Genomic DNA, 23,567 nt, shown 5'->3' on the forward strand with positions numbered 1-23,567 from the left:
GGATGTTTTGGGGAGGGAAAATAAATCCACCAGGAAAACAAGATCCTCCATGCACAGATAAAGGAGAGAAAAACACATAACTTTATTATGGGAAAACGCTACTTATGTTTTTTCCTCTATCTGTTTTTTCCTCTACCTGCACTTCAACATTTTTACAGCAAGCATGAATACATGCCTACAGTCTTCTGAAATATGTGTAGTGTTTTTCTTAATAGGGTGTAAGATCTTTTTGTCACCTTCTTTGTAAAGACTCATTACTTTCCTCTACACACTGGAGAGTCTCATGGAGGCTCCTCCATGACCTTCACGTGCCTTTCTGCTGCTTCAGCTCCTTCTGCTTCCAGCATATTTTTTGTTCTTTGGCTCATAAGAAGCAAAAGAACAACAGAGAGGGCTAATGGTTGAGATGATGGGAAGATAGAGATTGGATCTACTGTACTTTGTTTTTGCATTAACAACCAGTACAACTCTTTTAACAAAGCTTGCATTTGCTCATCCCAATCTGCCAGGGCTGTTCTTGGCCAAGACTGACCTCCTGCTGCTGGCAGTCACATCCTCCTCTGACTTTCTCCACTTCCTCTTCTCAAGAGCTGAGTGCTGTCCTGCTCTGTCACTTGCTTGCATTAATGGATATTGTACTGCAAAATATATTACTTCATTAATCAGTTCAATTGGTTAACAGAAAGATTAATAGTCTTATTATCTTGAGTGCATGTGTCTCTATATTCGGAGTATTCAAAGAACTACAGGCTATGATTAAGCAACAGAGAACTCCCATTATAACCTTGTTTTCCATATGTTCAAGGCTTTCAGAAAATTTCGCCTTTGGAACTCAAATTTCCTGTTTCTAGTTAAAAACTCTTTAAATGTGAGGAAATCTTCCTGTAAGCACAAAACCCAGCCTTTTAGAGAACTGAGTATATATTTAAAGTACAAAGCAGGGCTTGTATTTTAGCTTAAACACTTTCAAATCTTTTTTTTTTTTCTCTAAACTTAAATGTCCTTGAGAGCCAGGATTACTTGTCCAGCTGTGGTTATAGACAGGATATGGGCTGCATTTCAAAATGTGTTCTGAGAAGTTCACTTTAAGGAGTGGCTGCTGCTGAAGTCCAAAACCCTGATGTCAGGTAGCTCTGCAGTGTCATTCTGCATTCCCTGGGCCTCATTGTCCGCTCTCCTACTTGTGGCTTTTTTTCTGTGCAGCAGAAATTACCTCGGGTCACTTGTGGCTTATACATATGTTCTGTCATGCAGCTCACTCCATTTTTACAGTGCTTGTCTCACCTTGAACATGCTGCTGAGGTTAACCAGCTCTTGACAGCGCCAGGCTCATCAAAGCGTTTGGTTACCTCCTGATGTGATCATGGCTTGGAGTGTAATTTCGGTAAGGTGCAAGCAAAATCAGCACTGACAGTAAGGGATGTTCAGAGAGGGAAAGCCTATGTTAATTTCAGAGTGTGCCATTATAAACGCAGCAAGGAACTGCAATTACAACAAAATATGGCAACTGTACACCTGGCTGTGCACCTCTATAGTGGTGACTACAGCAGGCTTGAAGGGTCTCTCACTTCTTTAAATGCATACTTTCAATCCAAAGATTTGTTTAACCTTTTAAAGAAAATGGGATTATCAGTGTAGGCAGTGAATGCTCCTTTCAGCATTCGCACCAGTACAGCATTCGCAGTGATGCTCTTAGAACATCCTCTCAAAGTCTAGACAGCAGACCACAACCACTTGTGTACATGGTAAAAATATCTATGCAAGGCTGAGGAATTTGTTTTCCTTCAGGCTGCCCATTCACAACCACACATCCTGGGAGAGAAGGAGAAAATTAATGAGACAATCTCTGCAAAACTTCAACTTCAGCCTCCTGTCAATGGCTGCTTCAATTCTTCCCCTCCTGTCTCAAGATGTTAGTTTTTGTCCTCAGTTTTGCCCTTCTTAAGTTTAAAATATTAGCAATTAGTAGGCTTCTCAGCCAGACCAAACTTCCAGTAGCTCAGAAGCCCTTTCCCTGCCAGTGCTGTTCACACACTGCTGATTTGACAGTGGCAGGGTTTTCTTTACACCTGTGAAGGTTACTTGTCTTCTCCTCAGCAACCTCTTCCTATTAACATCCCTGAATGAATTTTCAGCCCATTTCCCCTGAGTTCTCTTTCCAGTGAGTTAAGAAAATAATTTGAAATCCCTTTCATAATGCATCTTTGATCTGGAAACCTGGTTGCTAATAAACAATGTACAGGCCAAACTGCAAGGATGAAGGAAAGGTCCTGTGGTCTTTTTCCAAAAAAAAGGACAAATTCTTTTGTTTCTTTAATGAAAGGACAAATGATTTTTTTATTCTATTTCCTTGAAGAACTGTTCTCCTCTTGTACTGCATCAAATAGCAAAATAGAATCAGGAAAACAGAAGAAAAGGACTTGTAGTTGCATGAAGTACACATCAACTCAGGACGGAAGTTGGATGAACTTTTAATCCAGTTAAGTGAGAAAGAACAATGACTACAGAAGGAAAAAAAAAAAAAAAAAGACAGAAAGAAAGAAAGAAAGCTATGGAAAAGAAAAATTTTCTTTAGAACGCTGGCCATGACATGAACCAGAGGAGCGGGAGAGATAAAGAAGCTATATAAGTATCTAGTCACTCCACAGTTTCAAGTCAAAGTCTTCAAACTCCTGAAGCTCTGATATTTTATTGGTGCCCTCTTCTGCATCCTGTCTTCTCACACAGCTGGCACAGACTCCAGAGAGTACAAGATGTTCAATTATACTGCTAATAGAAGTAGGTATTGCTCCCCGTTCATTCCCACACAATGCATGGTGTTTGGGTCAGAGTGCAGCAGAATCCTTCAGAAATCCTTCTCAATCAGTGTGACTGTGAGACCAGAACTTACTGGTACAGTTAAGCAAACCTGCCTTTTTAGAAACTATTATTCTAAGCACTTGGAATGTCTGTTATGGTTATCAAAAACTTAATTTTTTTGTTTGTTTTATTTTAATGCTTTTTCAATAGTTCCATAAACTGATTAGATGATCTTCATAGGTATTCCCAGGCCTATGAATGTTAGAAGTAGTCAGGAAAACTCTAATATATTGAATCTCCTGATGGCCAAAAAAAAGTGACAGCGTGTTGGAAGAGCATGCAGTGTCTCATACCATTTCAAAAGTAACCAATAAGTGATTAGTTATGGACTGTCTTTTCTCTTCAGGCTTTTGAATTCAGACTTTACCACTCTTTTCCACCTGAGAGTGTGTAGTACAGTCTTCTGCTGGTTGCAAAGACACCAGCATGAAGAGAGCAAAATGGATTTCTTAAAATGACAAGCTTATCTTACCAACATCCATACTCCTGGCAGGGAATTAGATTCCTGTTGTTCAAGCTGGTAAATGTCACCTCTAGGACATCATGCTGGTCATCTTTCGTCTCTGTTTTATGGAAGCCTGTCTTGTCTTTCAGTCTTTCAGACAGGTTTTCTTTGTGTTAGGTAAAGCAAGGTAATCACAATTGCCAATACTGTAGGGAAGTTTGTAAGGTCTGTTATCTCAAATACTAGCTGTTATTTTAAGCACATAAGCAGTAAGAATAAGGGCATAAATCATGTTAAGAATCTTTGCTACCATAAGGTCTTCCACTGTCTTGCTGACAGAAGAACAACACGGATCTAAAGAAATCTAGCAGAAAATGCTGCCAAGCATAAAATCATCCACCCCAAGCTGGGGTTTCTACCCTTGAGAGCAGATCCTCGAGATGAGGGTCAGGAAAAGTTTCTGGTCAAGTTTCATGCGTACTTCTTTTTTCATGCAGAAATTCTGAATGTCCTAAAACTATATGCTGAGACAGTAGCTTTCTTCTGGCAGAATGACAAGGTGTCATTCTGGTGTGAGTGTATAAAGCCCACATCCACATTGCTTCAGCATGGAACAGGTGTCTGCCAGTCCACACTAGCAGCTAGCAGCACGACAAGCTCTCCTCCATGTTTTATTTTTCCTTGAAATCTTCACGTGACAGTACGGTGTTCAAATGAAAACAACCTTTGCTGCTTTCCTTAATCTCTGCTGCATCCTGCTGCAGTAATGCTAACTCCACATTCATGAGCGGTTGATCCGGGTCCAGGCTGACCCAACAGAATAGGGCAGAAGTGAAAGTGGGAGCTGGAGCTGCTTCCATCACGTAAGTCAGTGGGATAGAAGTGCTTTCTCAGAGGAGTTTGGGAGGAACAGAGAAGTTCTTCCTCTGACTGCTTTGGAACACACCCTGTAAACAAGGAGTGCTAACAGCCTTAGAAGACTTAGAAGGTCAGAAATCTTAGCACCAAAACTGTCCTAGGACTAAATCCAATCATCTGTGTAACTGCAAGATGATTAAAGAATCTGTTACATAAGTACAGGTTATATGTAGCTATTCGGGTACACCTTCACACGTGGGCTTGGCAAGCACAAGTAAGCACGTCTGTTTCCACAGCAGGAAGTACTTTGCCACATCAGTTTGAGTGCTATAGGACGATCTCATAAACAGGAGAGATTGGCAAGTTCAGTAGAAAGAGACCTCTAACTGGAGCGGGAAGGAGATTTAGATCTGGTAGACTGGGTTGCAAAAAAATAAGAAACCACAATAATTGTCCTCTAAGGGCCTGCCCTGGCTTCATTTCACAATGTTCTGCAATTTCTACACTTAAAAAAAAAATCATAAAAAAAATCTGCTACAAAAATACAGCTGTTACAAAGTCAGTTAATGTGCTGCTGCTCTGTTCACATAGCGTGGCTGAAAATGCTGCGAGGCAAAAGTAACAACAAAGATGTGCACCCCTTCCCTTCCTGTGCACCTTAATGAGGTGTGAACTCAAAAGGCTCTGTACGCCATTTAAATGCTACCATTAAGTCTCAGCTACTTTTTTTTTTTTTTTTCCTATTAAAAACAATGATGTTACAGTTCCTCAGCAATCTTGTGTACTGAGTGAGGCAAGGATCTGGGGGAAGAAATAATACTTTCCTGAACTATTAAGGACAGTTGAAGAGCTGAAGGCAGCCTTGAAGAGACTTTCTACTTTTTTAAATCTTCAGTTTATAATCTCCTAATCTTCTTTTAATTTGTTCTGGTGATGATGTGGTGGTGTGGCAGTGTAATGATTGTGCTCCTGAAATACTTCAACAGAGGATTAAACAAATAAATGTGTATAATGGCAGACTGTGAACGAGGCAGAAATAGGCGGTGTGCATCAGGACTCTCCAGCTGCTCTCTAGACAAGGAAAAGTGGACTTGCTGTTGGCTAAAACTGTGTATGCCACGTTTCCTCTCATTATAATCTAGCAGCCGAAACCTGTGTTGCTGTATTATCCAAGGCGAAAAATCTCGCCTGCTGCAGTCAGTAACAACTTGGTTACAGATTGCCATGGGATAAGGATTTCAGATCAGGTTTTGTGGCATCTCCATGATTTCTCCCTTGCTTAACACACACGGGTAAGGCAGGAATGAGCAGCACGTGCCCCCGCCTCGGGAGCGGGAACTCCAGGCTTCGTGTGGAAGCGTGAGGAATGACTAATGCCAGTCCCTGGGAGACTCCTGGCCTGCGCTGCCCTGATCTCTTTGCCCAGTGCATTCTATCCCAGACCGCAGTGTGTGCCTGGGGGAAGCAGCGGCAGAATCTGCTCTGCTGGTGCCAAGCTCAGAGTTATATTTCTATCTAGTTGCTAGGAAACTATGCGGGGGGCTCAGGGGGGCCGGCAGTTCATACGAACCAGCACGGCAAAAGTATGAACTTTCTGAAATAATGAGCAACTGTCGTGCACATGTGCAAATGGTGAATTTTCCATGGTGTGCTGCTCAGATGGACGTGAATGGGTCTTTGCAGGAGCAGCAGGCAGCACCTTTTTACGGACGATATTCTTTCTGTGAAAAGTTTGGAGTCCCCAGCTGGAAGATGGTGGGGCTGGAGCAGTTTTTTGCATTTGTGGAACAAAGCACTAGTCAAAGGTACCCACCTCCCTCACTGCCTTGCTATGCACGAGGACAGCAGCACCTCTCTTGCACACAGCTGAAGCATACGCGGACCCTGCCTGCTCCGTGGGCACTCACTGTGCTCCTTATCTGCTCGGTTTGTTCTCTGATTGCAAGTCTGTGACTCAGGCTTTACAGCTGAACTATCCGTGTGCCAGATCCTCTTTCACTCATTTCATTTCCCTGTGCTGCCAGCAGTGAGGAGACCTTGAAAACAAAAACTAAAGGTTTTAATAAAACAAATTGCATTTATTAGCAGCTTTATTTATTTATTTTTTTTTTTGAAAATGTTGGTCTGTTACTAATTCTGTTATAAAGATGTCAAACAATTTTTTGTCTGTTACTTATTTTAGCAGGAATTCTGGAAGTGAATTCCTCAGACTGCTGTCCGTCAGATCCAGATAGGTAAAACTGCATGCAGTAGTTATCCATAGAGGAAAGCTCTTTATGCCCTTTTCTTATTTTATTTCCTTATTTTATCCAGTGTAAAAGCATTGAGTCTTATCAGTGTTTACATACACAAAACCTCAAATGAGAAAATCTGGAATCAACAGAACCTGAGTTCAGCCTGTTACAAACACATGAGCCTTTGATTATACTCATGGAAAAGAAGGCAGTAGTCGAGACATACTGGTGCTACACGAGTGAGAAATCAAAGGTAATACAATATGTATATTTCTTCAAAATTTCTTCAAAAAGTTTTCCTACGACAAACAGTGCAGGCTTCAGCTAAGCACAGCATCTACTACAGCTTCAAGCAGCACCATTTTGCTTCAGCTACGACACCTATTGCTCTCCAGGCTGCCACTGCTCCTTGTTTGACAGCATAGGGAGCTCCGATGATTTGCTAAACCGACAGCAGAATTGGGCTTAGCAACTGCACAGGCTCAAACAAGCAACAACAACAACACCAGAAAGCTGCAGAGAGCAGCGGGCCTGTCTACTAGGACTTGCATCTTTGGCAGCAGTCACGACAAGAATAACAAAATTAAACCTAAACCAACAAAAAGCCCGGAAATCTATGATGAAATATCACCACAGTTCTTGTAATAAACTCTGGTGAGTGTTGATGACCAGTGCAAATCGCTAATTGTCTGTGACTCTCTGATTCAAAACTCGCATCCTCTGACAACAAGAGCAAAAAAGTAAAATAAATCAACACCCACAGATCCCCTCTGGCATGGAAAAAGGTCTGCTCTCCCGCGACTGGCTGGCTGCCGTACAGCTCACAGCATCTACGCTACACAGCGTGGAGTTGTTCATAGCATGAACAATCGCTGCCTCCATTCACTGGCCATAAAAGAGCCTTGATTTCATTTTTTTTTTTTCCCCAATGTTCGATTTCTTCATAAAACAATCAGGAAAATAAAGAGAAAAGAACTCAGCAGTCTTTGTTCTAAAGTCTGGAAGTGTATGCTTCTGTTGCTGCTGCTTTTTTATTTTTTTTTTTCTTTTTCCCCAATTTCATGGCAATTTGTGCTTCATTTTAGGAGACTGTATTTTTAGCAGCTCAGAATGTTTTTTCTTGAATCAAACAAAAGAAAATCGACTTCCTGAGAGGCCCCCGTGCTCCCAGCAATGGTCTCCAAGCAATTACGAGGTTCTTTAGAGCTCGCGCTTGGCCAGCAGCGTCTAGCAGGAAGGAATACGTGTGCTATCTGACTGATTAGGGCTCTCCGCACACGTTTGCTTCACGCAGACTTATTTATTTCACGGTAAGGGCCTTCATGCGATGGGAAGCTTTGGACGTGAGATCCTTCCTCCGCGCAGGGCCGGGCGGTGGTTTCTAACGGGCATCTGAAGGCACGGGATTGTACACGCAGCCTGCACGGCGCTTTATAGAAATACGTGCGAAGAAATGTTCTCTCCAAGTGTGGTCCGAGAGGGCTAAGCTGAAATACTGCAGTATTTATATATACGTATATTTAACACGGCTGCAAGCAGCTTAACCCTTCCCTTCCCGCTACGGGCAGGGCACGCGACACGGCAGCGCGACACCGGCGCTGCCCTCACCGCGCAGCCGGGCGGGACGGGCTCCGCTCCGGGGGCGCCGGGCCGAGGCCGCCTGAACGCGGCCGGGCGGGCGGCGCGCCGCCATTGGCTGCCGCCCGGCGCTATGCAAATGAGCGCGGCGGCCCCGCCGCGCACCGCAGCCGACAGGCGGAAGCGGAGGGCCGCGCGCTGCCGGCCGGGCCCGGGGGCGGCGGGAGGGGCGCGGGACGGCCGCGTGCGTGCGCGCACGGGTGGGTGCGAGGGAGCGCGGCGGCGCGTAGGGGTAGCGTGGGTAGGCGCACATGTACACATACACGGCGGTTTTGTTTTGGCAAAATAAACACGGAGACCGTCCCGGACCGCGCGCTCCGGCCTCGCCACTCGGAGGAGGAAGGAAGGCGGGGGTGGGGGCGAGGGGGGCCGTGGCTTTGCCGCCTTTTCCCCGGCTCCCGCTGGTCCTGGCGCTGCCGTGCCCCAAACTAAAGGCAGCAGTCCGCTTCGGGAGAGTCCAAACGGCACCGAACCAAATCAAAAGAGCGAACGCGGAGCCCTCGGGTCGGGCGCAGATCTGCAAGGCGGCCCGTCGGACGCAGCGGCCCGGCGCTGCCGACGTCGGCTCGGCTCTGACAGCGGCGCGGCGGGGCGAAGCCCCTCCTGTGCGGTGCGCTTAGCCTGGCCCTGACTCCGGGCTGAGAGCGCGGCTCTGCGGCTTCCGAGCTGCACCCTGCTCTGAAATGCTGCTGTCGCCTCCGTGTTACAGGGCGAGGTGTAAGCGGCGGCGTGTTTGTGTTTTGCTTTTTTGGCAGCTTTTGTATGTGGGTCACACTTTTATGCCAGGAATCAGTTGACGGGAGTTTGCGTCCAAAAGTGCTGAACTTGGCACATTTCCTGCTCCATCCCCCTTGCTGGCAGGCAGCTACCGGCCCGGGGCTGGAAGAGATTAATGCAAATGCCGCTTTATTTGTACCTCGCGGGCTGATCCACTCTCCCTTCTCTTGTTGCCTCAGATACTGTTTCTTTACCGGCGTTTTAATGTAGTATTTCTCTCGGGCCGTGCCGGTGGTGCTCGGATTTAATGGGCTGCGGCGTCCGTGCGTAGTGCTGAGGGAATGGCACCGCCGGGGAGATGCCCTTTAGACGGGGTTGGCAGTGCCGCGGTGATGCCCGTGGATGGGGATGGCACCGCCGTGCAGTGTGGGCTGCAAGGGCTGCCTGAGCCCCGTGCTGCGCTCTGCGTGCCGCAGGGCGAAGTGCTGGGGTGGCATTCTGCCTCATTCCTGAAGTTACTTTGGAGGGTTTCCTTTTGTTCCCCGCTGCCCCTTTTCACTGCCTCTCTGTTGTGGGACCTGCGTGTGTATTTTAATTCATTCCTTTCTCCTGCGTGCCTGTGTGTATGTGTGTGTGCGCCTGTCTGCTTTTCCCTCTTGTCCTCCCTTCGCCTGTGTGTCTGGGCCACATTTTAATGCACAATATCCCATCCATTAAGCTGTGGTTGAATGCGGAGTGTGTGAGGACTTGGCAGCCCGGGTCGGCGGGGGCGGGGAGCCGCTCGGCGCGGACACGGGATGCCGGGGAGCCGTGCTCTGCATGGCTATGAGGGCTGGGAGCGCGGCCCTCCGCCGCTGCTGGGAGCGCTGCGCGGAGCTCCAGACGGGACAGACAACATCTCCAGCTTGTTTTTTTTTTTTTTTTTTTTTAAAGTACAGTAGCTGGCAGGGAAAAGGCGCCAAAACACACAAGATTAAAGCTCTCTGAAGCGGTCGTGCTGCTGCCCTTCTGCTCCTAACTTTGAATTGCACAGAAAAGAAAAAAAAAAATTGCTTTTCAGTTCTGATTTGGGCAGACGTACACATACAGCCTCTCCTCCCCCACTCCGAGGCGCTGGGAAGTGGTACGGACCCGCAGAGAGGAGGGGCCGAGACTGGATCCTGCTGCCGCGGTCTGTGTGTGTCCAGAGCTGATTTAAGATCAGCAAATGTGATTTTTTTTTTTTTTTGTAAGAAATTACTGTACTGGGGTAAGAGGGTTCCCGTGCCTTTGTGAGGCTGAGAACATGACCCGCAGCGAGGACAAAAACTGCGCAGTTGTGTAACCCAAAACGCTGTGGTTTACACAGCTTTACACTTGAGGTTTGATGTTTTCATTTGCTGGTCTGGGAGCTGTGGAAAGCTCGAGTACTGCAGCCCCCATCCGACCGTATGCAGACAGAGGTCAAGCGCACTCCCTTCGTGTTTCTATGCTCAGCCAAAAGTTCTCTGCTTCTGATTGTGCATGTGCATGCTTTGTGTCTGACCATACACACTTTGTATACTGAGTATGTTTCTTCTGATCGCTCAGAAAAGTGCTATTAAATATGAAGATATGTAGGTGTTTTACTCCACTGACTCAGAAGTTTTACTGATTGCTATTTGTGTTTGAAAAGAACCATAAATGCGTTACAAATTCAGCTGCATATGACAGAACTCAAGACCTCGTAAACCAGTGTGTTATCAGTTTGCTTATTTAGCTCATTGTCGTTACATATGCTCCCTGAATGCTTGCTGCTCCACTCCTTGTGTGCACGCATCTGTATGAGCAGTCATTGCCCCTGCACATAAGAAAACTGACCAAGGCTGTGGTCATAATACACATGGAACTTTGCAGTTCAGTGTGATGGCACAAGCGGCCTTGCAAGGCATGAAATCTGTTTGTACAGTTAGAATGACCATTAGGTAACACTGTGACAATACAGTACACTTTGGGTTAATTTTTTATACGCAGTGGACATAAACTGTACTTTCTTTGTGCTGCACGAAGTTGTGCATGCACCCAAGTGTTTGTCTATCGCCTGCGTGTGTCTGTGAGCTGCGTTTGCTGACCATGAGTGAAAAAGAAATTAATGATGTTGCTCTTAAACTAGACATAAAAAGATCTGCAATGCTTGTTGGAGGCCTCATGTAAAAATTTTGGAGCTGTTTCTCTGACACTGAATCGTTTGGATTAAATGTTGTATGTCTCAACCAAATGCTTCTGCCTTTTGCAAAGGAATTATTGAAATTGTCAAAACACAGTTTCCTAGAAGTTCAGGACGTGCATGGCTAATAGCAGACTCGTTTGCGCAGCTGTAAAAAATGAGGTTGTGTGTTTCAACATTAACAGTGCCGCTTTTCGTATTTTCTGAATCACAGTGATACGTTGGCACTCCAAAGTCAGAGCATGTGAGCGGCTGTCTAGGCAAAGGGCATCAGTCAAAATTTTGCTTTGGGAAGATGTCACTGGCCTTTCCACTCTTTAATGTCATTATTTCTGAAGTCAAAGGGCAATGCCCCTTTCCAACATCTGGTACAGTTTGTGAATGCTGTAAACCAAGGAGTTAAAAACAGACTTTCCATGCAAGTCTGGGGCACCAGAACTCCTGCTGTTGGGGAAGCCAGGATGGGTGGTGGGGCTGCCGAAAGTACTTCTGGTCCCAGTGCCCAAAGCCCTCCTCGTGCTCTCTCCCCATCCAGGTGGTGTGAGTTGAGCTGGAGGAGTGCCCTGCAGGGGCTGCACATGCACTGGCCGGGATGGCCCCCTGTGCTTGTGTGCCCCTGTGCCAGTGTGTCCCTGTGCCTGCAGCCTGGTGGGTCCGTGCAGCCCAAGGGGATGGAGCAGCTCCTGGTGGCTCTCAGTGGGAAGGGGGCAAGATTTATTTCCTTAATTACTGGCATTGACATAATGGCTGGACTTCCAAGCATCACACGGAGGTTGGTGTTGCTCTGGCAGCGAACACAAAATTCCAGTTTTCCCCCGGGCGGAGTTTCAAGGATAGAGAACTGGCAACTGTAGCAGCAGTGTTAGTGCCCAGGGGTAGGAGAAAAGGATGTGGGTGAGTTGGGTGGGGAAATGCTGCAGGCAGGCACTTGGGGGCATGCAAACTGCGTTCCACCTGGTTTCCCTGCAGCCAGGGTCCATCCACCGTGCAGCATTATACTGCATTTCTCCAGGTCTGCCTGTACCTGCTCATGCACCTCTGCAGGGAGGCAGTGTGGAGTTACTCTTTTTTTTTTTTTTTTTAATCATTTTCATGGAGATCTCTGTTCTCAAAAAAATCTTTGGCTTGCTTTCTTTTTGAAGGAACCATGTGTGTACCAGGGCAAACCCTGCCTTCCATGTGGGCTCCCACTGGGATTAACTAGAAGGCATGGAGCCCAAACATGCCTAGTGTGAGCCCACTGCTACCTCCTTCCAGCAATGCCTACCTTGCCTCCTATGGGACATACTGGAGATGCTTCCAAGTTCTGCTGGCCATGCAGTTCTGTTTCCCAGAAGACATTCTGGCAGGGGCCCTCTTCATCCCATCTGTATCTCAACACCTCTCTCCTGTTTGGGAAGGGATGCACAGCACCTGGGGGCCTGCTCAGTGGGGTGTGAACCTCACCTGACCTCTTGCAGCAGAGGTGTTGGTCCTCACCTCACTCCATGCTCTGTTTGAGTTGTCATGCTTGGCTTCCATCGCTGCCAGGACTTGGCCGCATGGCTCTTGCTTTCAGTGCATGGGGCTCAGTGCAGAGACATCCCTTGGCCTGCACCTGGGGAAGGAACTGCGGCCTTCTGCAAGCCCTACCTGGGAAGGGGAGGCTCATTCCCAAATGTGTGCAGCTGGTGGGGCCCTCGCAGAGGGGTATGAAGGAGGAGGGGGCTGCAGAGTAGTCGCTGCAGTTATATAGCAGGTCTGCAGTGTTGTGCAAGAGTTGGAGCATGCAGAGAGGTGTGCTCAAGGACATCGGTGCGTTTGTGCCAAAGGGAATGTCTTTTATGGTAAATTAACTCCGGTTAAATTGAATATTTATTCAAAGGGAAACTCCGGCATTTAGGGCTGGTGTTATCAGCCTTCTGCAGTCTGGGTGAAGGGAAAGATGATGGGATTTGGGGGTATTCTACACCAGATAGGAAAACAAATGTGCTCACTGCGGTTAACCCCGAGTTTGCCTCATCCCTGCTTGGCCAATGCATGCTCTGAACCCGTCGCTGATTAATGTGGTCTGTAGAAAGGGAAAGCCGTGGCTGTCGGTAGAACCCTGCAGATCCGAGGGGGCTGTGTGAGTGTAGCTGGAGTTGCAGGGATACGGAATGCATTCTGCAGTGTCAATGCAGGGCTGGGGCCGTTTCTGTGTCAGTACCTGGCTGTAGGGTGCTCTGCCTCCCCGCCCATCCCCCTTCTCCTTCTGGTTTGTAAATTTATGGGGATTGCAGCTGGTGGACTTGGCAAGCTCCCCTCATTAAGAGCCCTCTTGGAAAATGGGCTGTGTTTGAGCATTTCCCTAATGAGGACAGGACGGGGTTAAAAAGTGACCATTTCATGGTTGACTTGAACCTGCCTCCTCTCCTTGATGTGTCGCCACGAAACGCCCGACGCGAACAAACTCGCACTTCGGGAGGGAGGGAGGGAGGGCGGCGGTCTCTCCGGGGCCGGGGGCACCCCGGCCCCACAGCGCACCGCGGGGGCAACTCTGCGTTCCCCCCGCGGCCCCTTTCCCTTCTCCCTCACCCGCGCGGAGCCGCAGCTCCTGCGCAGCGCTCCCCGCGCTGCCCCCGACCCGTCCCCGCGCCCCCGCGCCCCGCCCGCCGCCGGATCGCGCCCGGCGGGAGGAGGAAGAGAAACCTCCTGCAGATGGCAGCCCGCCCCCGGCCCCCGCCCCCCGCCGCAACTTTCTCCCGGCAGAGGAGAGGGAAAATGAGAGATGTTTGCTAAGCGCGCCGGGTCCTTCTGCGGCGTTCGGCGGTGATTAATAGGGAGGGCCGGGGAGGGGGAATCTGGCGGAGCTGGAATGTATGTGCAGGAGGAGGAGGAGGAGTGTAAACGATGATTGTGTAATTAAATAATTAAAAAAGAAATACTTAAGTCTCATTTGGGAAGAGAGCTGGAGCCGGGTCCGGAGGGTGTAACCGGCGAATTTTTCAACTTCTAAGTTCTGGGAGCTGAGAGAAAAGGGGAAAAGGGAGTCGGCGCGAAGGCACACGGGGCGGGAGGGAGAGCGCTGGAGGGGACCGATCGCCTGCATTTCAGGAGATCGTTTTCATTACAGCGGGGAGCGGCCCCTCGGCTCGGCGCTCGGAGCGGCACACAGCGCGCAGGCGGAGCCCCGAGCGGTACGGCCGTGCGGAGCCCCTCCGGACGCGGAGATCGCCCCGCACGCGCGGTCGCCGCCGCGTAAAGTTTCGCTGCCATCGCTCCGGCGTTTTCCTGCTCTGCTCCGCGCTGTTAACCTTGAACTTTCGAGAGCGTGGTGACAGTGCCGTAATAACCCGCCACCAAACTTCTTTAAAAAAAAAAATAATATATATATATATATATATATATATACATATATATAATAATAATTAAAAAAAAGCAAAAAAAAAAAAAAATCCTCCCGCCCACCTCCTCCCCCCCTCCCCTCCCGCCCCCCCGCCCGAGTCCTTCCCCCCTCATCTGCAAAACAACCGCCGGCAGCCGCCGCCGCAGCAGCAGCAGCAGCAAAGCACGGCTCTGCGCGCCGACTACAAGAGGGTTAAAAGTGTAGATTGGATTTCACCCCGGGAAATCGAGCGCACGGAGTGAACTTGAATCTTTGGCTATTTAAGGAGGACTGGGGTTTGTTGTGGAGTTGTGGTGATTCAGGGCAGAGCCCCGTCCTGATTGATTTCATCTTTCTCGAGTCTCAGATGACTGTAAAATGAACAGATGAAATTATTCCTTTTTTGAGGCTTTTTCTTAGGGGCTCTCCGGGCAGCGCGTTTGCAAAAGCGAAGTCATGATGTATTCTCCAATCTGTCTCACTCAGGTATAGACGCATTTTGATTTATTTCATTTGTTTGCTCGTTTATTTATTTATTTTCACGCGTTTTCTGTATTTATGTGTGAGTTGCTCGTGAGTCACTGTAGCACTTGTAACGGGTTAAGGCGCGGTTGTGCCGCTCCTCGGACCCAAACTCCGCTCGCAGGAGGGATTCGGGGGATGGACTGCACCAGGCCATTGTTTTGGGGGGATCCGTTCAAAGTGTCACTCGCAGACAAATATTGTTAATTGCTGGCGCACAGCGAGTCAAAGGTTAACGGAAGGGAAATGAGCGTAATTGCGCTAAAAAAGCGGGTTTGATAAGTATTGATTTGATTGGAATCAAGCGATCCGCACTCTTTTCAGCTCTGCGGCATGCGTGGAGCCTAATTAAAGGGTTTAAAAAGGAAAAGTGCTGTCTTTGACCGAAGGGAAAAAAACAATCTCAGCGCTCTGCGGTGCGAAGTAACCCCGCCTGATGCTTCAGGAGCTCCGCTGCCTGCAGCGGCCGAGCTCGGAGTGCGGGGCCGAGCGCGTTCCGCTCGCAGCGCACCGGGATCTCTCCCGCCCGGCGCCACTGTCGGGACCGCTGCTCGGGCCGCGGCTGTCGCCAGGGGAGCGGGGGAGCTCCGAGAGCAGCTCCCAGCGCTGCCCGGTGCCGGCTCCGGGATCTGAGCGGTCGCGAGAGCCGCCGGCGGAGGGTCCTGGCGAGGCCGCGGAGCGCGCTCGGCACCGGCGCTGCAGGGGAAGCGAACGCCGCGGCCCCGGAGCGTTTTGCGAAGGGAAAACCCTATGCGCAGAGCCAGGGGACAGTTTTCAGGAGCGTTTGTGAAAGTCTGTCTGAGGAGGATGTGATGTAAACTGATGAAGTGATAACTGCTTGCTTCCACATTGGCGCGACAAATAGCTCAAGAAGAAGAAAACGTGCGAAAGTAACGTCTCGTGTGCGCCGTAATTAAGCGGCCAATACCGCGCTTATAGCTGCACGGTGAATAAATAAATACGATTTAAGTTATTCGACAATTAGAAAGCATTGTAATTCAAAAGGACTGAAGTATTCATAAATTGTGAATGGAGATGGAAACAATGATAAGGCTTATTCAGTGATTGGATACAGTCCTGTAGCTTTTTGGCTGACACATTTTTTATTGTTTATATTTTGTTTGGCATCTGAGCGTGATTGACTTAGATATGGATATTTTCAGCAAGCAAACGTGAGCTTCAGTGGAGCAAAGCTGGAAAAGAGTATTGCAGGAGTATTTCTTCTTCAAAAGAAAAAGTGCTGCGTGTAGGAAGCACGTTGTGTAGCAGATAGATGTACAGTTGCAGGTACACATCAGTAAATACTTACTTATGGTGGAATCTTCCATTAGTAGAAAATAACGGTCTGTGTCCTGCAAAATCACTGTCAGGAAGCAAGATCTCTGTGCTGGAGTGTGTACCTCAGAGTACAACTTGAGGCAGCAGCTTTTGCACTGAGAGCACACACGTTTCCACCACCACCTCTCGCACAGCGCGCAGCTCACGTTGCTCTTTTCTGCTCTCGTGACATCTTTTTTCCCATATGCTCGCTTATTGGGCTCCTAGGTGCAGTAGATTTCTTCACTCCGCAGATCTTTATTAAAATGCCATGCTTTGGCATGTACAGAAACACAGCATTGCACTCTGCAGCCACAGATATAAGGAAGCAGTTCCTGGCTCCTGCGTGTTAATAACTTCATGCTTTACACGTTACAGTCATGCTGCAGCATCTGCCGTGCAGAAGCGGTTCACACGTAGAGGCACATGCATGCAGCGAAATCACAGCAGTTTGATTTTAATTTGGAATTTTTATCTGTCTCTTTGCAGCCAGGAGAGCATTTTTGAAATTATCTTTCCCTAAATTAAAAAAAAAAAAAAAAAAAAAAGAGGTTACAATGAAAAAGAGAATGCACACTTTCCATAATTTTGGGTTGCAGCTGAGTAGAAAGAACACCGCTGGAATTGCTCTCTCCATTGTGTTCTCGATCTCGAAGGCTCTGCACAAATGCACGTTGACTGTGGAAGTGTATGCTCAGAAGAAAATATTTTAGTAGAAGTTCTAAACACAGAGCACCTGTTTGAAGCAGGCTGCCTGCACGAGGAGCACAACTCAATTTGTACCAGTGCAGCGCCGGAGCATCTTGTAAGCTCAACTCTAAAATCCATAAGTACAGAGTTAAGACAGACATTGGCAAATCAGATGTTGCCCACCAGTGTGTCAGTATAAAGTTTGGTGGCTGTAAAGTAACTTCAAGGAAGAAGGAAGGCTTAGCAAAAGCAATGTAATTTTGGGGGGGGATAGGTGGGTAAGGGTGTCCTTTTTCCCGTCCCCCCGTATGTGCCTTTCTCCCTGTTTTGGAATGAGTGTAAACTACATTCATCCCTCTTGCTGAGGCATGATAGGATGCAGTTACCGCATGCCTTCAAGTGCTTGGGCTCTTGTGATATTTTTACCACAGTTTATTTTTATGTTATGGTGGTCCAGGAAACTCTGAATATGTTGTCTTTCTCTCTTCCCCTCAGAATACGCTCTTTCATTATGCACAAAGAAAATCTATGTGGGGAAATGGAGTGCCTGAAGTTTTTGGTGTAAAATTTCTGGACTTCTGTCTTGTAGACTTATTGCATGGTCTTCAGTCCAAACTTGGATGAACTGATACAAAGTTTGTCAGAGTGGGAAATGTGAGAGTAGTACTTCACTTCCCCTTTACCTTTTCCAAAAAGAAAACCTGGCCTATCTATCATCATTATGCTACAATTAGACAATGGGCATTTTCCCTTTATTTACAAACTGCATAGTTATCCTATAATAACTTCCATGTTAATTTAAGCGGTCAGTGCAGAATGGTTCACCTGAGCCATTGGATATGACATCTTACCTCCATAAATCACTTTATTGGAAGAGCAGCTATAGTACATGGGTAAGTGCCACATAAAAATCTTTTTTTTTTTTTCCCCCTCAATATTGCCTGTAAGAATATTAAGACAAAAAAAAAAAAAAAATCTGTCGATGGCTTTTTAGGAGGTGTAGTGGAGAAAGTGTGTGATTAATTGCAAATCTCCATTTAAGATCATTTTTATGGGCACTTCTTCTTGTCAAGTAATGTTTCATTTGGAAGGACTCCGGATGCACAATGAATCTCTCAAAGATATCCGATAATATTGCTTTAGAACGGGATCTACTTTGCTACGTTTCTCCTTCACAATCTTTTGCATGTATCTATAGATTTAGGACTCTGTGATATTAAAAAAGAAAAGCATCAATTCGGCTTTAAAAAGGTGTTTCTTTTTCTTACTTTTTTTTTTTTTTAAATTCCTCAATTAAGGAAAGCATTCAATCACCAGAGAGTGGAATTTAAAAACAAGAAATTCTGTGTAGTTTTCATAGATGTAAAATGCTATTGGCTATTACTGGTAACAGTATGTGAAGTACCTGAAGATGAAGCCATTCTGGAAGAGTTTGCCATGTTCTCCTTAAAAATGAAAACTGGGTCTGCAGTATTCTATTAGCGCAGAACTTGCACGTTAATTTCATTGCCATTTTAAGCTATAGTGCTGCAGTCTGTTTCAGACATAATTACTGTAGTGGGGCAAAAAAAAATAATTTCTCCCACAGCTCCTCAGCCCCCTGCCTTTCTCCTTGCCTCACCTTTAACCCCAGATGTCACCATTTTCAAGATCTGTAGGAAATCTGCTTTATTTAGTCTAAAACTAATTGCAAAGACTTAACACCACACGGCCTTCCTGCTTATGCTAAGTTAGAATTTTAATAGCGTTTTATTTAAATGTTGTAAGATGGCTTTTGTAAATGAAAAAATAAACTTTCTCTGGTAGTTAGAAGAGAGGAAAAAAAAAAGCATGGCACTGGAAAGCGCATGAAGCCTTATCATGGGCTGTGGTTACTCAGAGCAGTACTGCCTTCCCACACAAAGAACAGATTGTGGTTTAACTCTTTCCACGGCCTAGTTTTATGTGCCAGCATAGTATCAGAATTGTTCAGATCTCCGCTGGAAACTGCTAGCCAGTTTAATTATTGCCTTTGTGGCTCTTTGTCAAGCATGGTACTGTAGTGCAGTCGTTTATGCCCCGAACTATCTCCTGATATTGCATCTCTGCTTTTTTTTTTTTTTTTTTTTTTTCCCTTCCTCTATTAAGGTAATGTGGGCATAGGTAAACTGCTCGCAACTTTTGTGCTGTTTTCAGTTTGTCTTGGGGGCGGTGAAGGGAGAGAGGTAAGCAGTTATGGTAGATTTTTATATCACTCAGGAAATTTTGGACTTTGAAATTTGAAGATTTAAATGTTGAATTCTTGGCCCGGAGCTCCCACAATGGCAGTCTGAACTCTGTATAATTGAGACCATTAGTTATACTTTCATCATTTTTACCTAATGGAGTTAATCAGCCTTCTGATTAAGCATAATTCATTCCCCATCTAGCAGCGTAGCTAAAATATTAGTTAGTTAATTGTATTCTTGAATATAATTGTATAAGAAAAGATTTGGGTTTAGTTTGATTGCACCGTGCAGCTCAGTGTGATGAACGATCTGCTTGGTATTTAAAACTAAATATGCCTGCACGCAGAAAGGGAGATATCTCCCCTAAGGTCTGCCTTGCAAACAAAAATGCAGCAGCATTTGATAAGCAGATTGCGCTGTTTTGAACATCGGATTTGTTCACAGAAGGGCCATTCGTTTTTGGAAAAAGCCTATTTAGAGATGAACATGGATGTGTAGGATGGTTCTTCAAGCAGACAAGACGAATTAATTTAATTGCTATAGGATGTGCTTGTAGATGACAACCAAGCATTACCTCCTTAACGCAATACATATTGCTGTCAGGCAGAAGATAAGAACTTCAGGTGAAGCCAGATGACAGGAAGGGATATTTCGGAACTGTAAATAAATGGCAAGGATTTCACAAAAGCAGCATTTGACCAGCGGTGCACTCGTAATGTCACTCTGCCACAGCATGCAGAAACACAAAGAATGCAAAGTTTGTGCCAAGTTGCCATTTTTCATTGTACACCTCAGATTGATTTTTAAGGGGTTTAGAATAATTGCCACACTCATGTGATCGGTTAACAAATTAACTGACTCTGTGGGGCTTCAAAACCCGTAGTGAAGCTGCCAGGAGAAAATTAATGTAATTTTTGTTCTCGACTTCATAAACTTTTATTTTACAGAGTTTGGGGGTGGTGGGAGGGAAGCCCGAAGAGTTGAAAGTATAGAAGCTTCTGTGCAGGGTTTGTGTACAACATGCTGTGCCTTTTCCCCACTTTTCCTTACTGTATACTGGTTTCTCTAGTTACCACCACTGGAATGGTGCCGTTTCAGTGCTGGAATGTTGGACGTTTGATAAGAAAATGGATCAAGTTTAATGGCGCATGCTCTTTGTGCCACCAGCAGGCTCTTGCTGAGAGCATGCTCCAAAAGCGGGAACTGTGTGGCATTACACTGAGCATGTATATGCTTTGTGTTTCTGTGCCACAGAGAAGAGAAATGAACTGTGGCATTCACTTCAGCGTTCTGAACATTTCTGCTCAGATTTTTTAGAACCGTATAGTGTCCTCTTTGTGCAATGGTACTTTTCTTGATGCTAGTCGTTCACTCAGATATTTAAATGTTCGGAACAAAACATCTTGATAGCATCTCTTTTCAGTGATGTAGTCTCTACAGCGATGTAGGATGAAGTGGGGGGAGGCATACAGAATAAAACCCTCAGATGCTTCTCTCAAAGAGTGAAATATCGGAAAATGAGATTTTCCGTGTAATTTTGTCTGTTGTCTGACAGTGATGGTAATCACATCAAAGGTGTTATGCAGGAATTTGTGTAAATTTTAAGTAAATATTGAATGTTTATTCTCTTTGTCTTGGATTTCGCTTTAAGATTTTCAGAAATCGTTATTGATGCTGTTTTGATTATGACAGTTTACTGACTTTTCTTCTTCTCTCCTTTCTTCCCCCTCCACTTCCCTCCACAGGATGAATTTCACCCGTTCATTGAGGCACTTCTTCCGCATGTCCGTGCAATTGCCTATACTTGGTTCAACCTCCAGGCTCGAAAGCGCAAGTACTTCAAAAAACATGAGAAACGAATGTCAAAGGACGAGGAAAGAGCAGTCAAGGATGAGCTACTAAGCGAAAAGCCCGAAATTAAACAGAAGTGGGCATCCAGGCTCCTCGCCAAGCTGCGCAAAGATATTCGCCAAGAGTTCCGGGAGGATTTTGTGCTCACGGTGACTGGGAAGAAGCACCCGTGCTGTGTTTTGTCCAATCCTGACCAGAAGGGTAAGATTAGGAGGATCGACTGCCTGAGACAGGCTGACAAAGTCTGGCGTCTGGATCTAGTCATGGTGATCCTGTTCAAAGGCATCCCCTTGGAAAGTACGGATGGAGAGCGGCTCATGAAATCCCCGCATTGCACAAATCCAGCACTTTGCGTCCAGCCACACCACATAACAGTATCAGTCAAGGAGCTTGATTTGTTTTTGGCATACTACGTGCAGGAGCAAGGTAGGAAGCAGATTGTCGTGTTTCTATGTTAGTATGTCAAACTCGGATTCCAAGCAGCCGTTTCCCCCATGGGCTGTCTTCCAGTGAAACATTGTTCTGTGGTCTCTATACGTAACGTGGGTACATATCCATATATAAATCGGCATGTATACATGTATACACACAGACACACTCACTCCTACAGACCTGTACAAATTATGTGTACGTTTAGCATATGTTTCTCACTCTCTTTCAAGTGAGAGCAGAATGTCTCAAGGTAGTTTTTCAGTTCCTCCCTTTTTTTTTTTTTTTTCCCTGTTCAAAATTTGATTCTCTCTCTCTGTATATAAATATATATATATTTTCCCAGTTATGACTTCAGGAAATGTTATTCTTATTTTTGAAGTTCTTTTTTTTTTTTTCTTCCCTGTAGTACTGTTAGTACAGATGCAGGCATGTGCAGTAGCACAATCATGATAAATAGTATAAATAACTATTCTTGTTTTTTCAGTTTCAAATAACCAAGAATTCAACCTTAAATTGATAAAGCTATTAAAACTTTGAGAGCAACTGCAAACGTTCTCAAAATAAAACGTGAAAAAATACTGGTTAGCAAATAGTAAATAGGCAAAATTACAGCATACATATTTAACGTTTTATTCATCTTTGACATTGCTAGCTCGTGTTTCCTATCAGAGTTTTGAAACAAAGATCCAGGTTGTAATACTAAAAGAGAAATTTCCTCTAAAATTTTGTTTTCGTAGTTGCAGCAGTATACTTAATTTTATATGGAAGATTGCAGAAAAGTTATTTACCTATTATTTATTTATTTAATTTGTGAAATTAATGTAAAATCTATTATTCTGTTAATCATATATGAGGGAGAAACTTGCTAGTGACATTATTTATTCAGATAAAAAATATTTGTGAGCAGGTCCCCCAGAATTGAAAATGGCTGTAAGTCGATGAAGGATTTTCTCTGATACTAAGCCTTCTGAAAAGCACTTTCTCTTTGTGGGATAATTTTGGTTCTTTTCGGTGATTGTGTCATCCTCTAGCCATCATTATATTGCTGAGTGATAAGTAGCAATAATACATTTGTTTCTTAGCTGCAGATCTAAACCAGGGAAAGTTTGACCAGCTGCAGATGGCGGGCCATTTCATGGCTTGGCCTGGTAGTAGGCAGAAATGGCTCACAGAAGGGCAGATGGCAGTCTGTTATCTGATGCCCCATACGTAACTACGGATCTAACTGGAAAAGAAACTGAATAGATTTTATTAGTAACAGAGGAGTAGAATTGCATGTCTTTATTGAGCAGGTACTTGTGGTTTAAAAGAGTCGATACACAACAACCTTTTTATTTTCAACGAATTGTTCTTTTAGAAGTTTAGTCACCAAGTATTGCATCATGTTTACATGAATGTATAAATAGGGTTCAATTTTTAAAAAAAATTATTTGTCACGGAAATCTGTGTTTCTTTTTTTCTCTTGCCGTTATATATATATTTTTTCTCCACAGCAGTTGACAATTTACTCAAATATTCTGCAGTGACTATAAGCAGCAGAACAGTCTGGTAAACATGAACCTTTTCTATGAAAGCACTACACTTAACAGTTTAATTACAAACACTTTTTATCTTCAAACCTCTTTTGTGAAGAAAAATTTGAATCATAGGTTGAATGCATATATTGCAGAACCTAACTTACTGATTAATTCTAATGGATTTACCTGCCTGTAAAAGTCGAAAGTACAAAGGCAGGCAAAATAGTTTAAGTAGCTCTTGAACCAAAGAGGCTGGGGTCATGGTACTCCTACACTCTTGATTTTAAGTTGTTGGAAGACATAGCTTGAAACTGGAGAAGGAATTGCAGAACATAGCTGATTTTATTGATTTAAGCAAATAGAGAATATTAGTTTATTCAAAATATTTGCCTAAATGAAATGAGAAAGATAAGCGTGCTGTGATATAACTTCAAAGGTTACAAGAAGCCACTCTGCGAATATACTGGAAGATGAAACTGGCTAATTTCTTTGTACCAAGCTACCCTTAGCAGAAGCCTTTGTTTATTGCAAACTGCATGTATTTTGTATCTCTTGTGCTGCTTCACATTTAAACTTCTGCTAACATCAGTTTGCTCTCTTCTTGAAGAAGTGGTGTTAAGTTATCTTTGTGTATTTTTTCCCCATTTTGCCACACTTTGATTCTCTGTCCTCAGTGAATGCAGGTTAATTGGACACTGCAGTGTACTTGAGTGAGAACATCAGACTTGAAAAAGATATGCACGAAGTAA

At 45.3% G+C, this 23,567-nt stretch overlaps 1 protein-coding gene across 6 annotated transcripts in view; it reads left to right on the forward strand.

Moving 5' to 3' along the window:
- The first annotated feature begins 14,415 nt into the window (after nucleotides 1-14,415).
- Nucleotides 14,416-23,567, forward strand: part of NFIB (nuclear factor I B) — a 172,575-nt gene continuing 163,423 nt past the window's right edge. For all 6 annotated transcript variants that reach the window (XM_031609952.2, XM_031609954.2, XM_031609953.2 and 3 more), the window contains exons 1-2: nucleotides 14,416-14,768; nucleotides 20,764-21,295. In XM_031609952.2, coding sequence (XP_031465812.1) covers nucleotides 14,739-14,768; nucleotides 20,764-21,295 — 562 coding nt within the window. In that variant the 5' untranslated portion in view covers nucleotides 14,416-14,738. The remainder of the gene's footprint in view (nucleotides 14,769-20,763; nucleotides 21,296-23,567) is intronic.

Source organism: Phasianus colchicus, chromosome Z (genome assembly GCF_987193195.1).
Source record: "Phasianus colchicus chromosome Z, bPhaCol1.hap1.1, whole genome shotgun sequence".
Taxonomy (NCBI): domain Eukaryota; kingdom Metazoa; phylum Chordata; class Aves; order Galliformes; family Phasianidae; genus Phasianus; species Phasianus colchicus.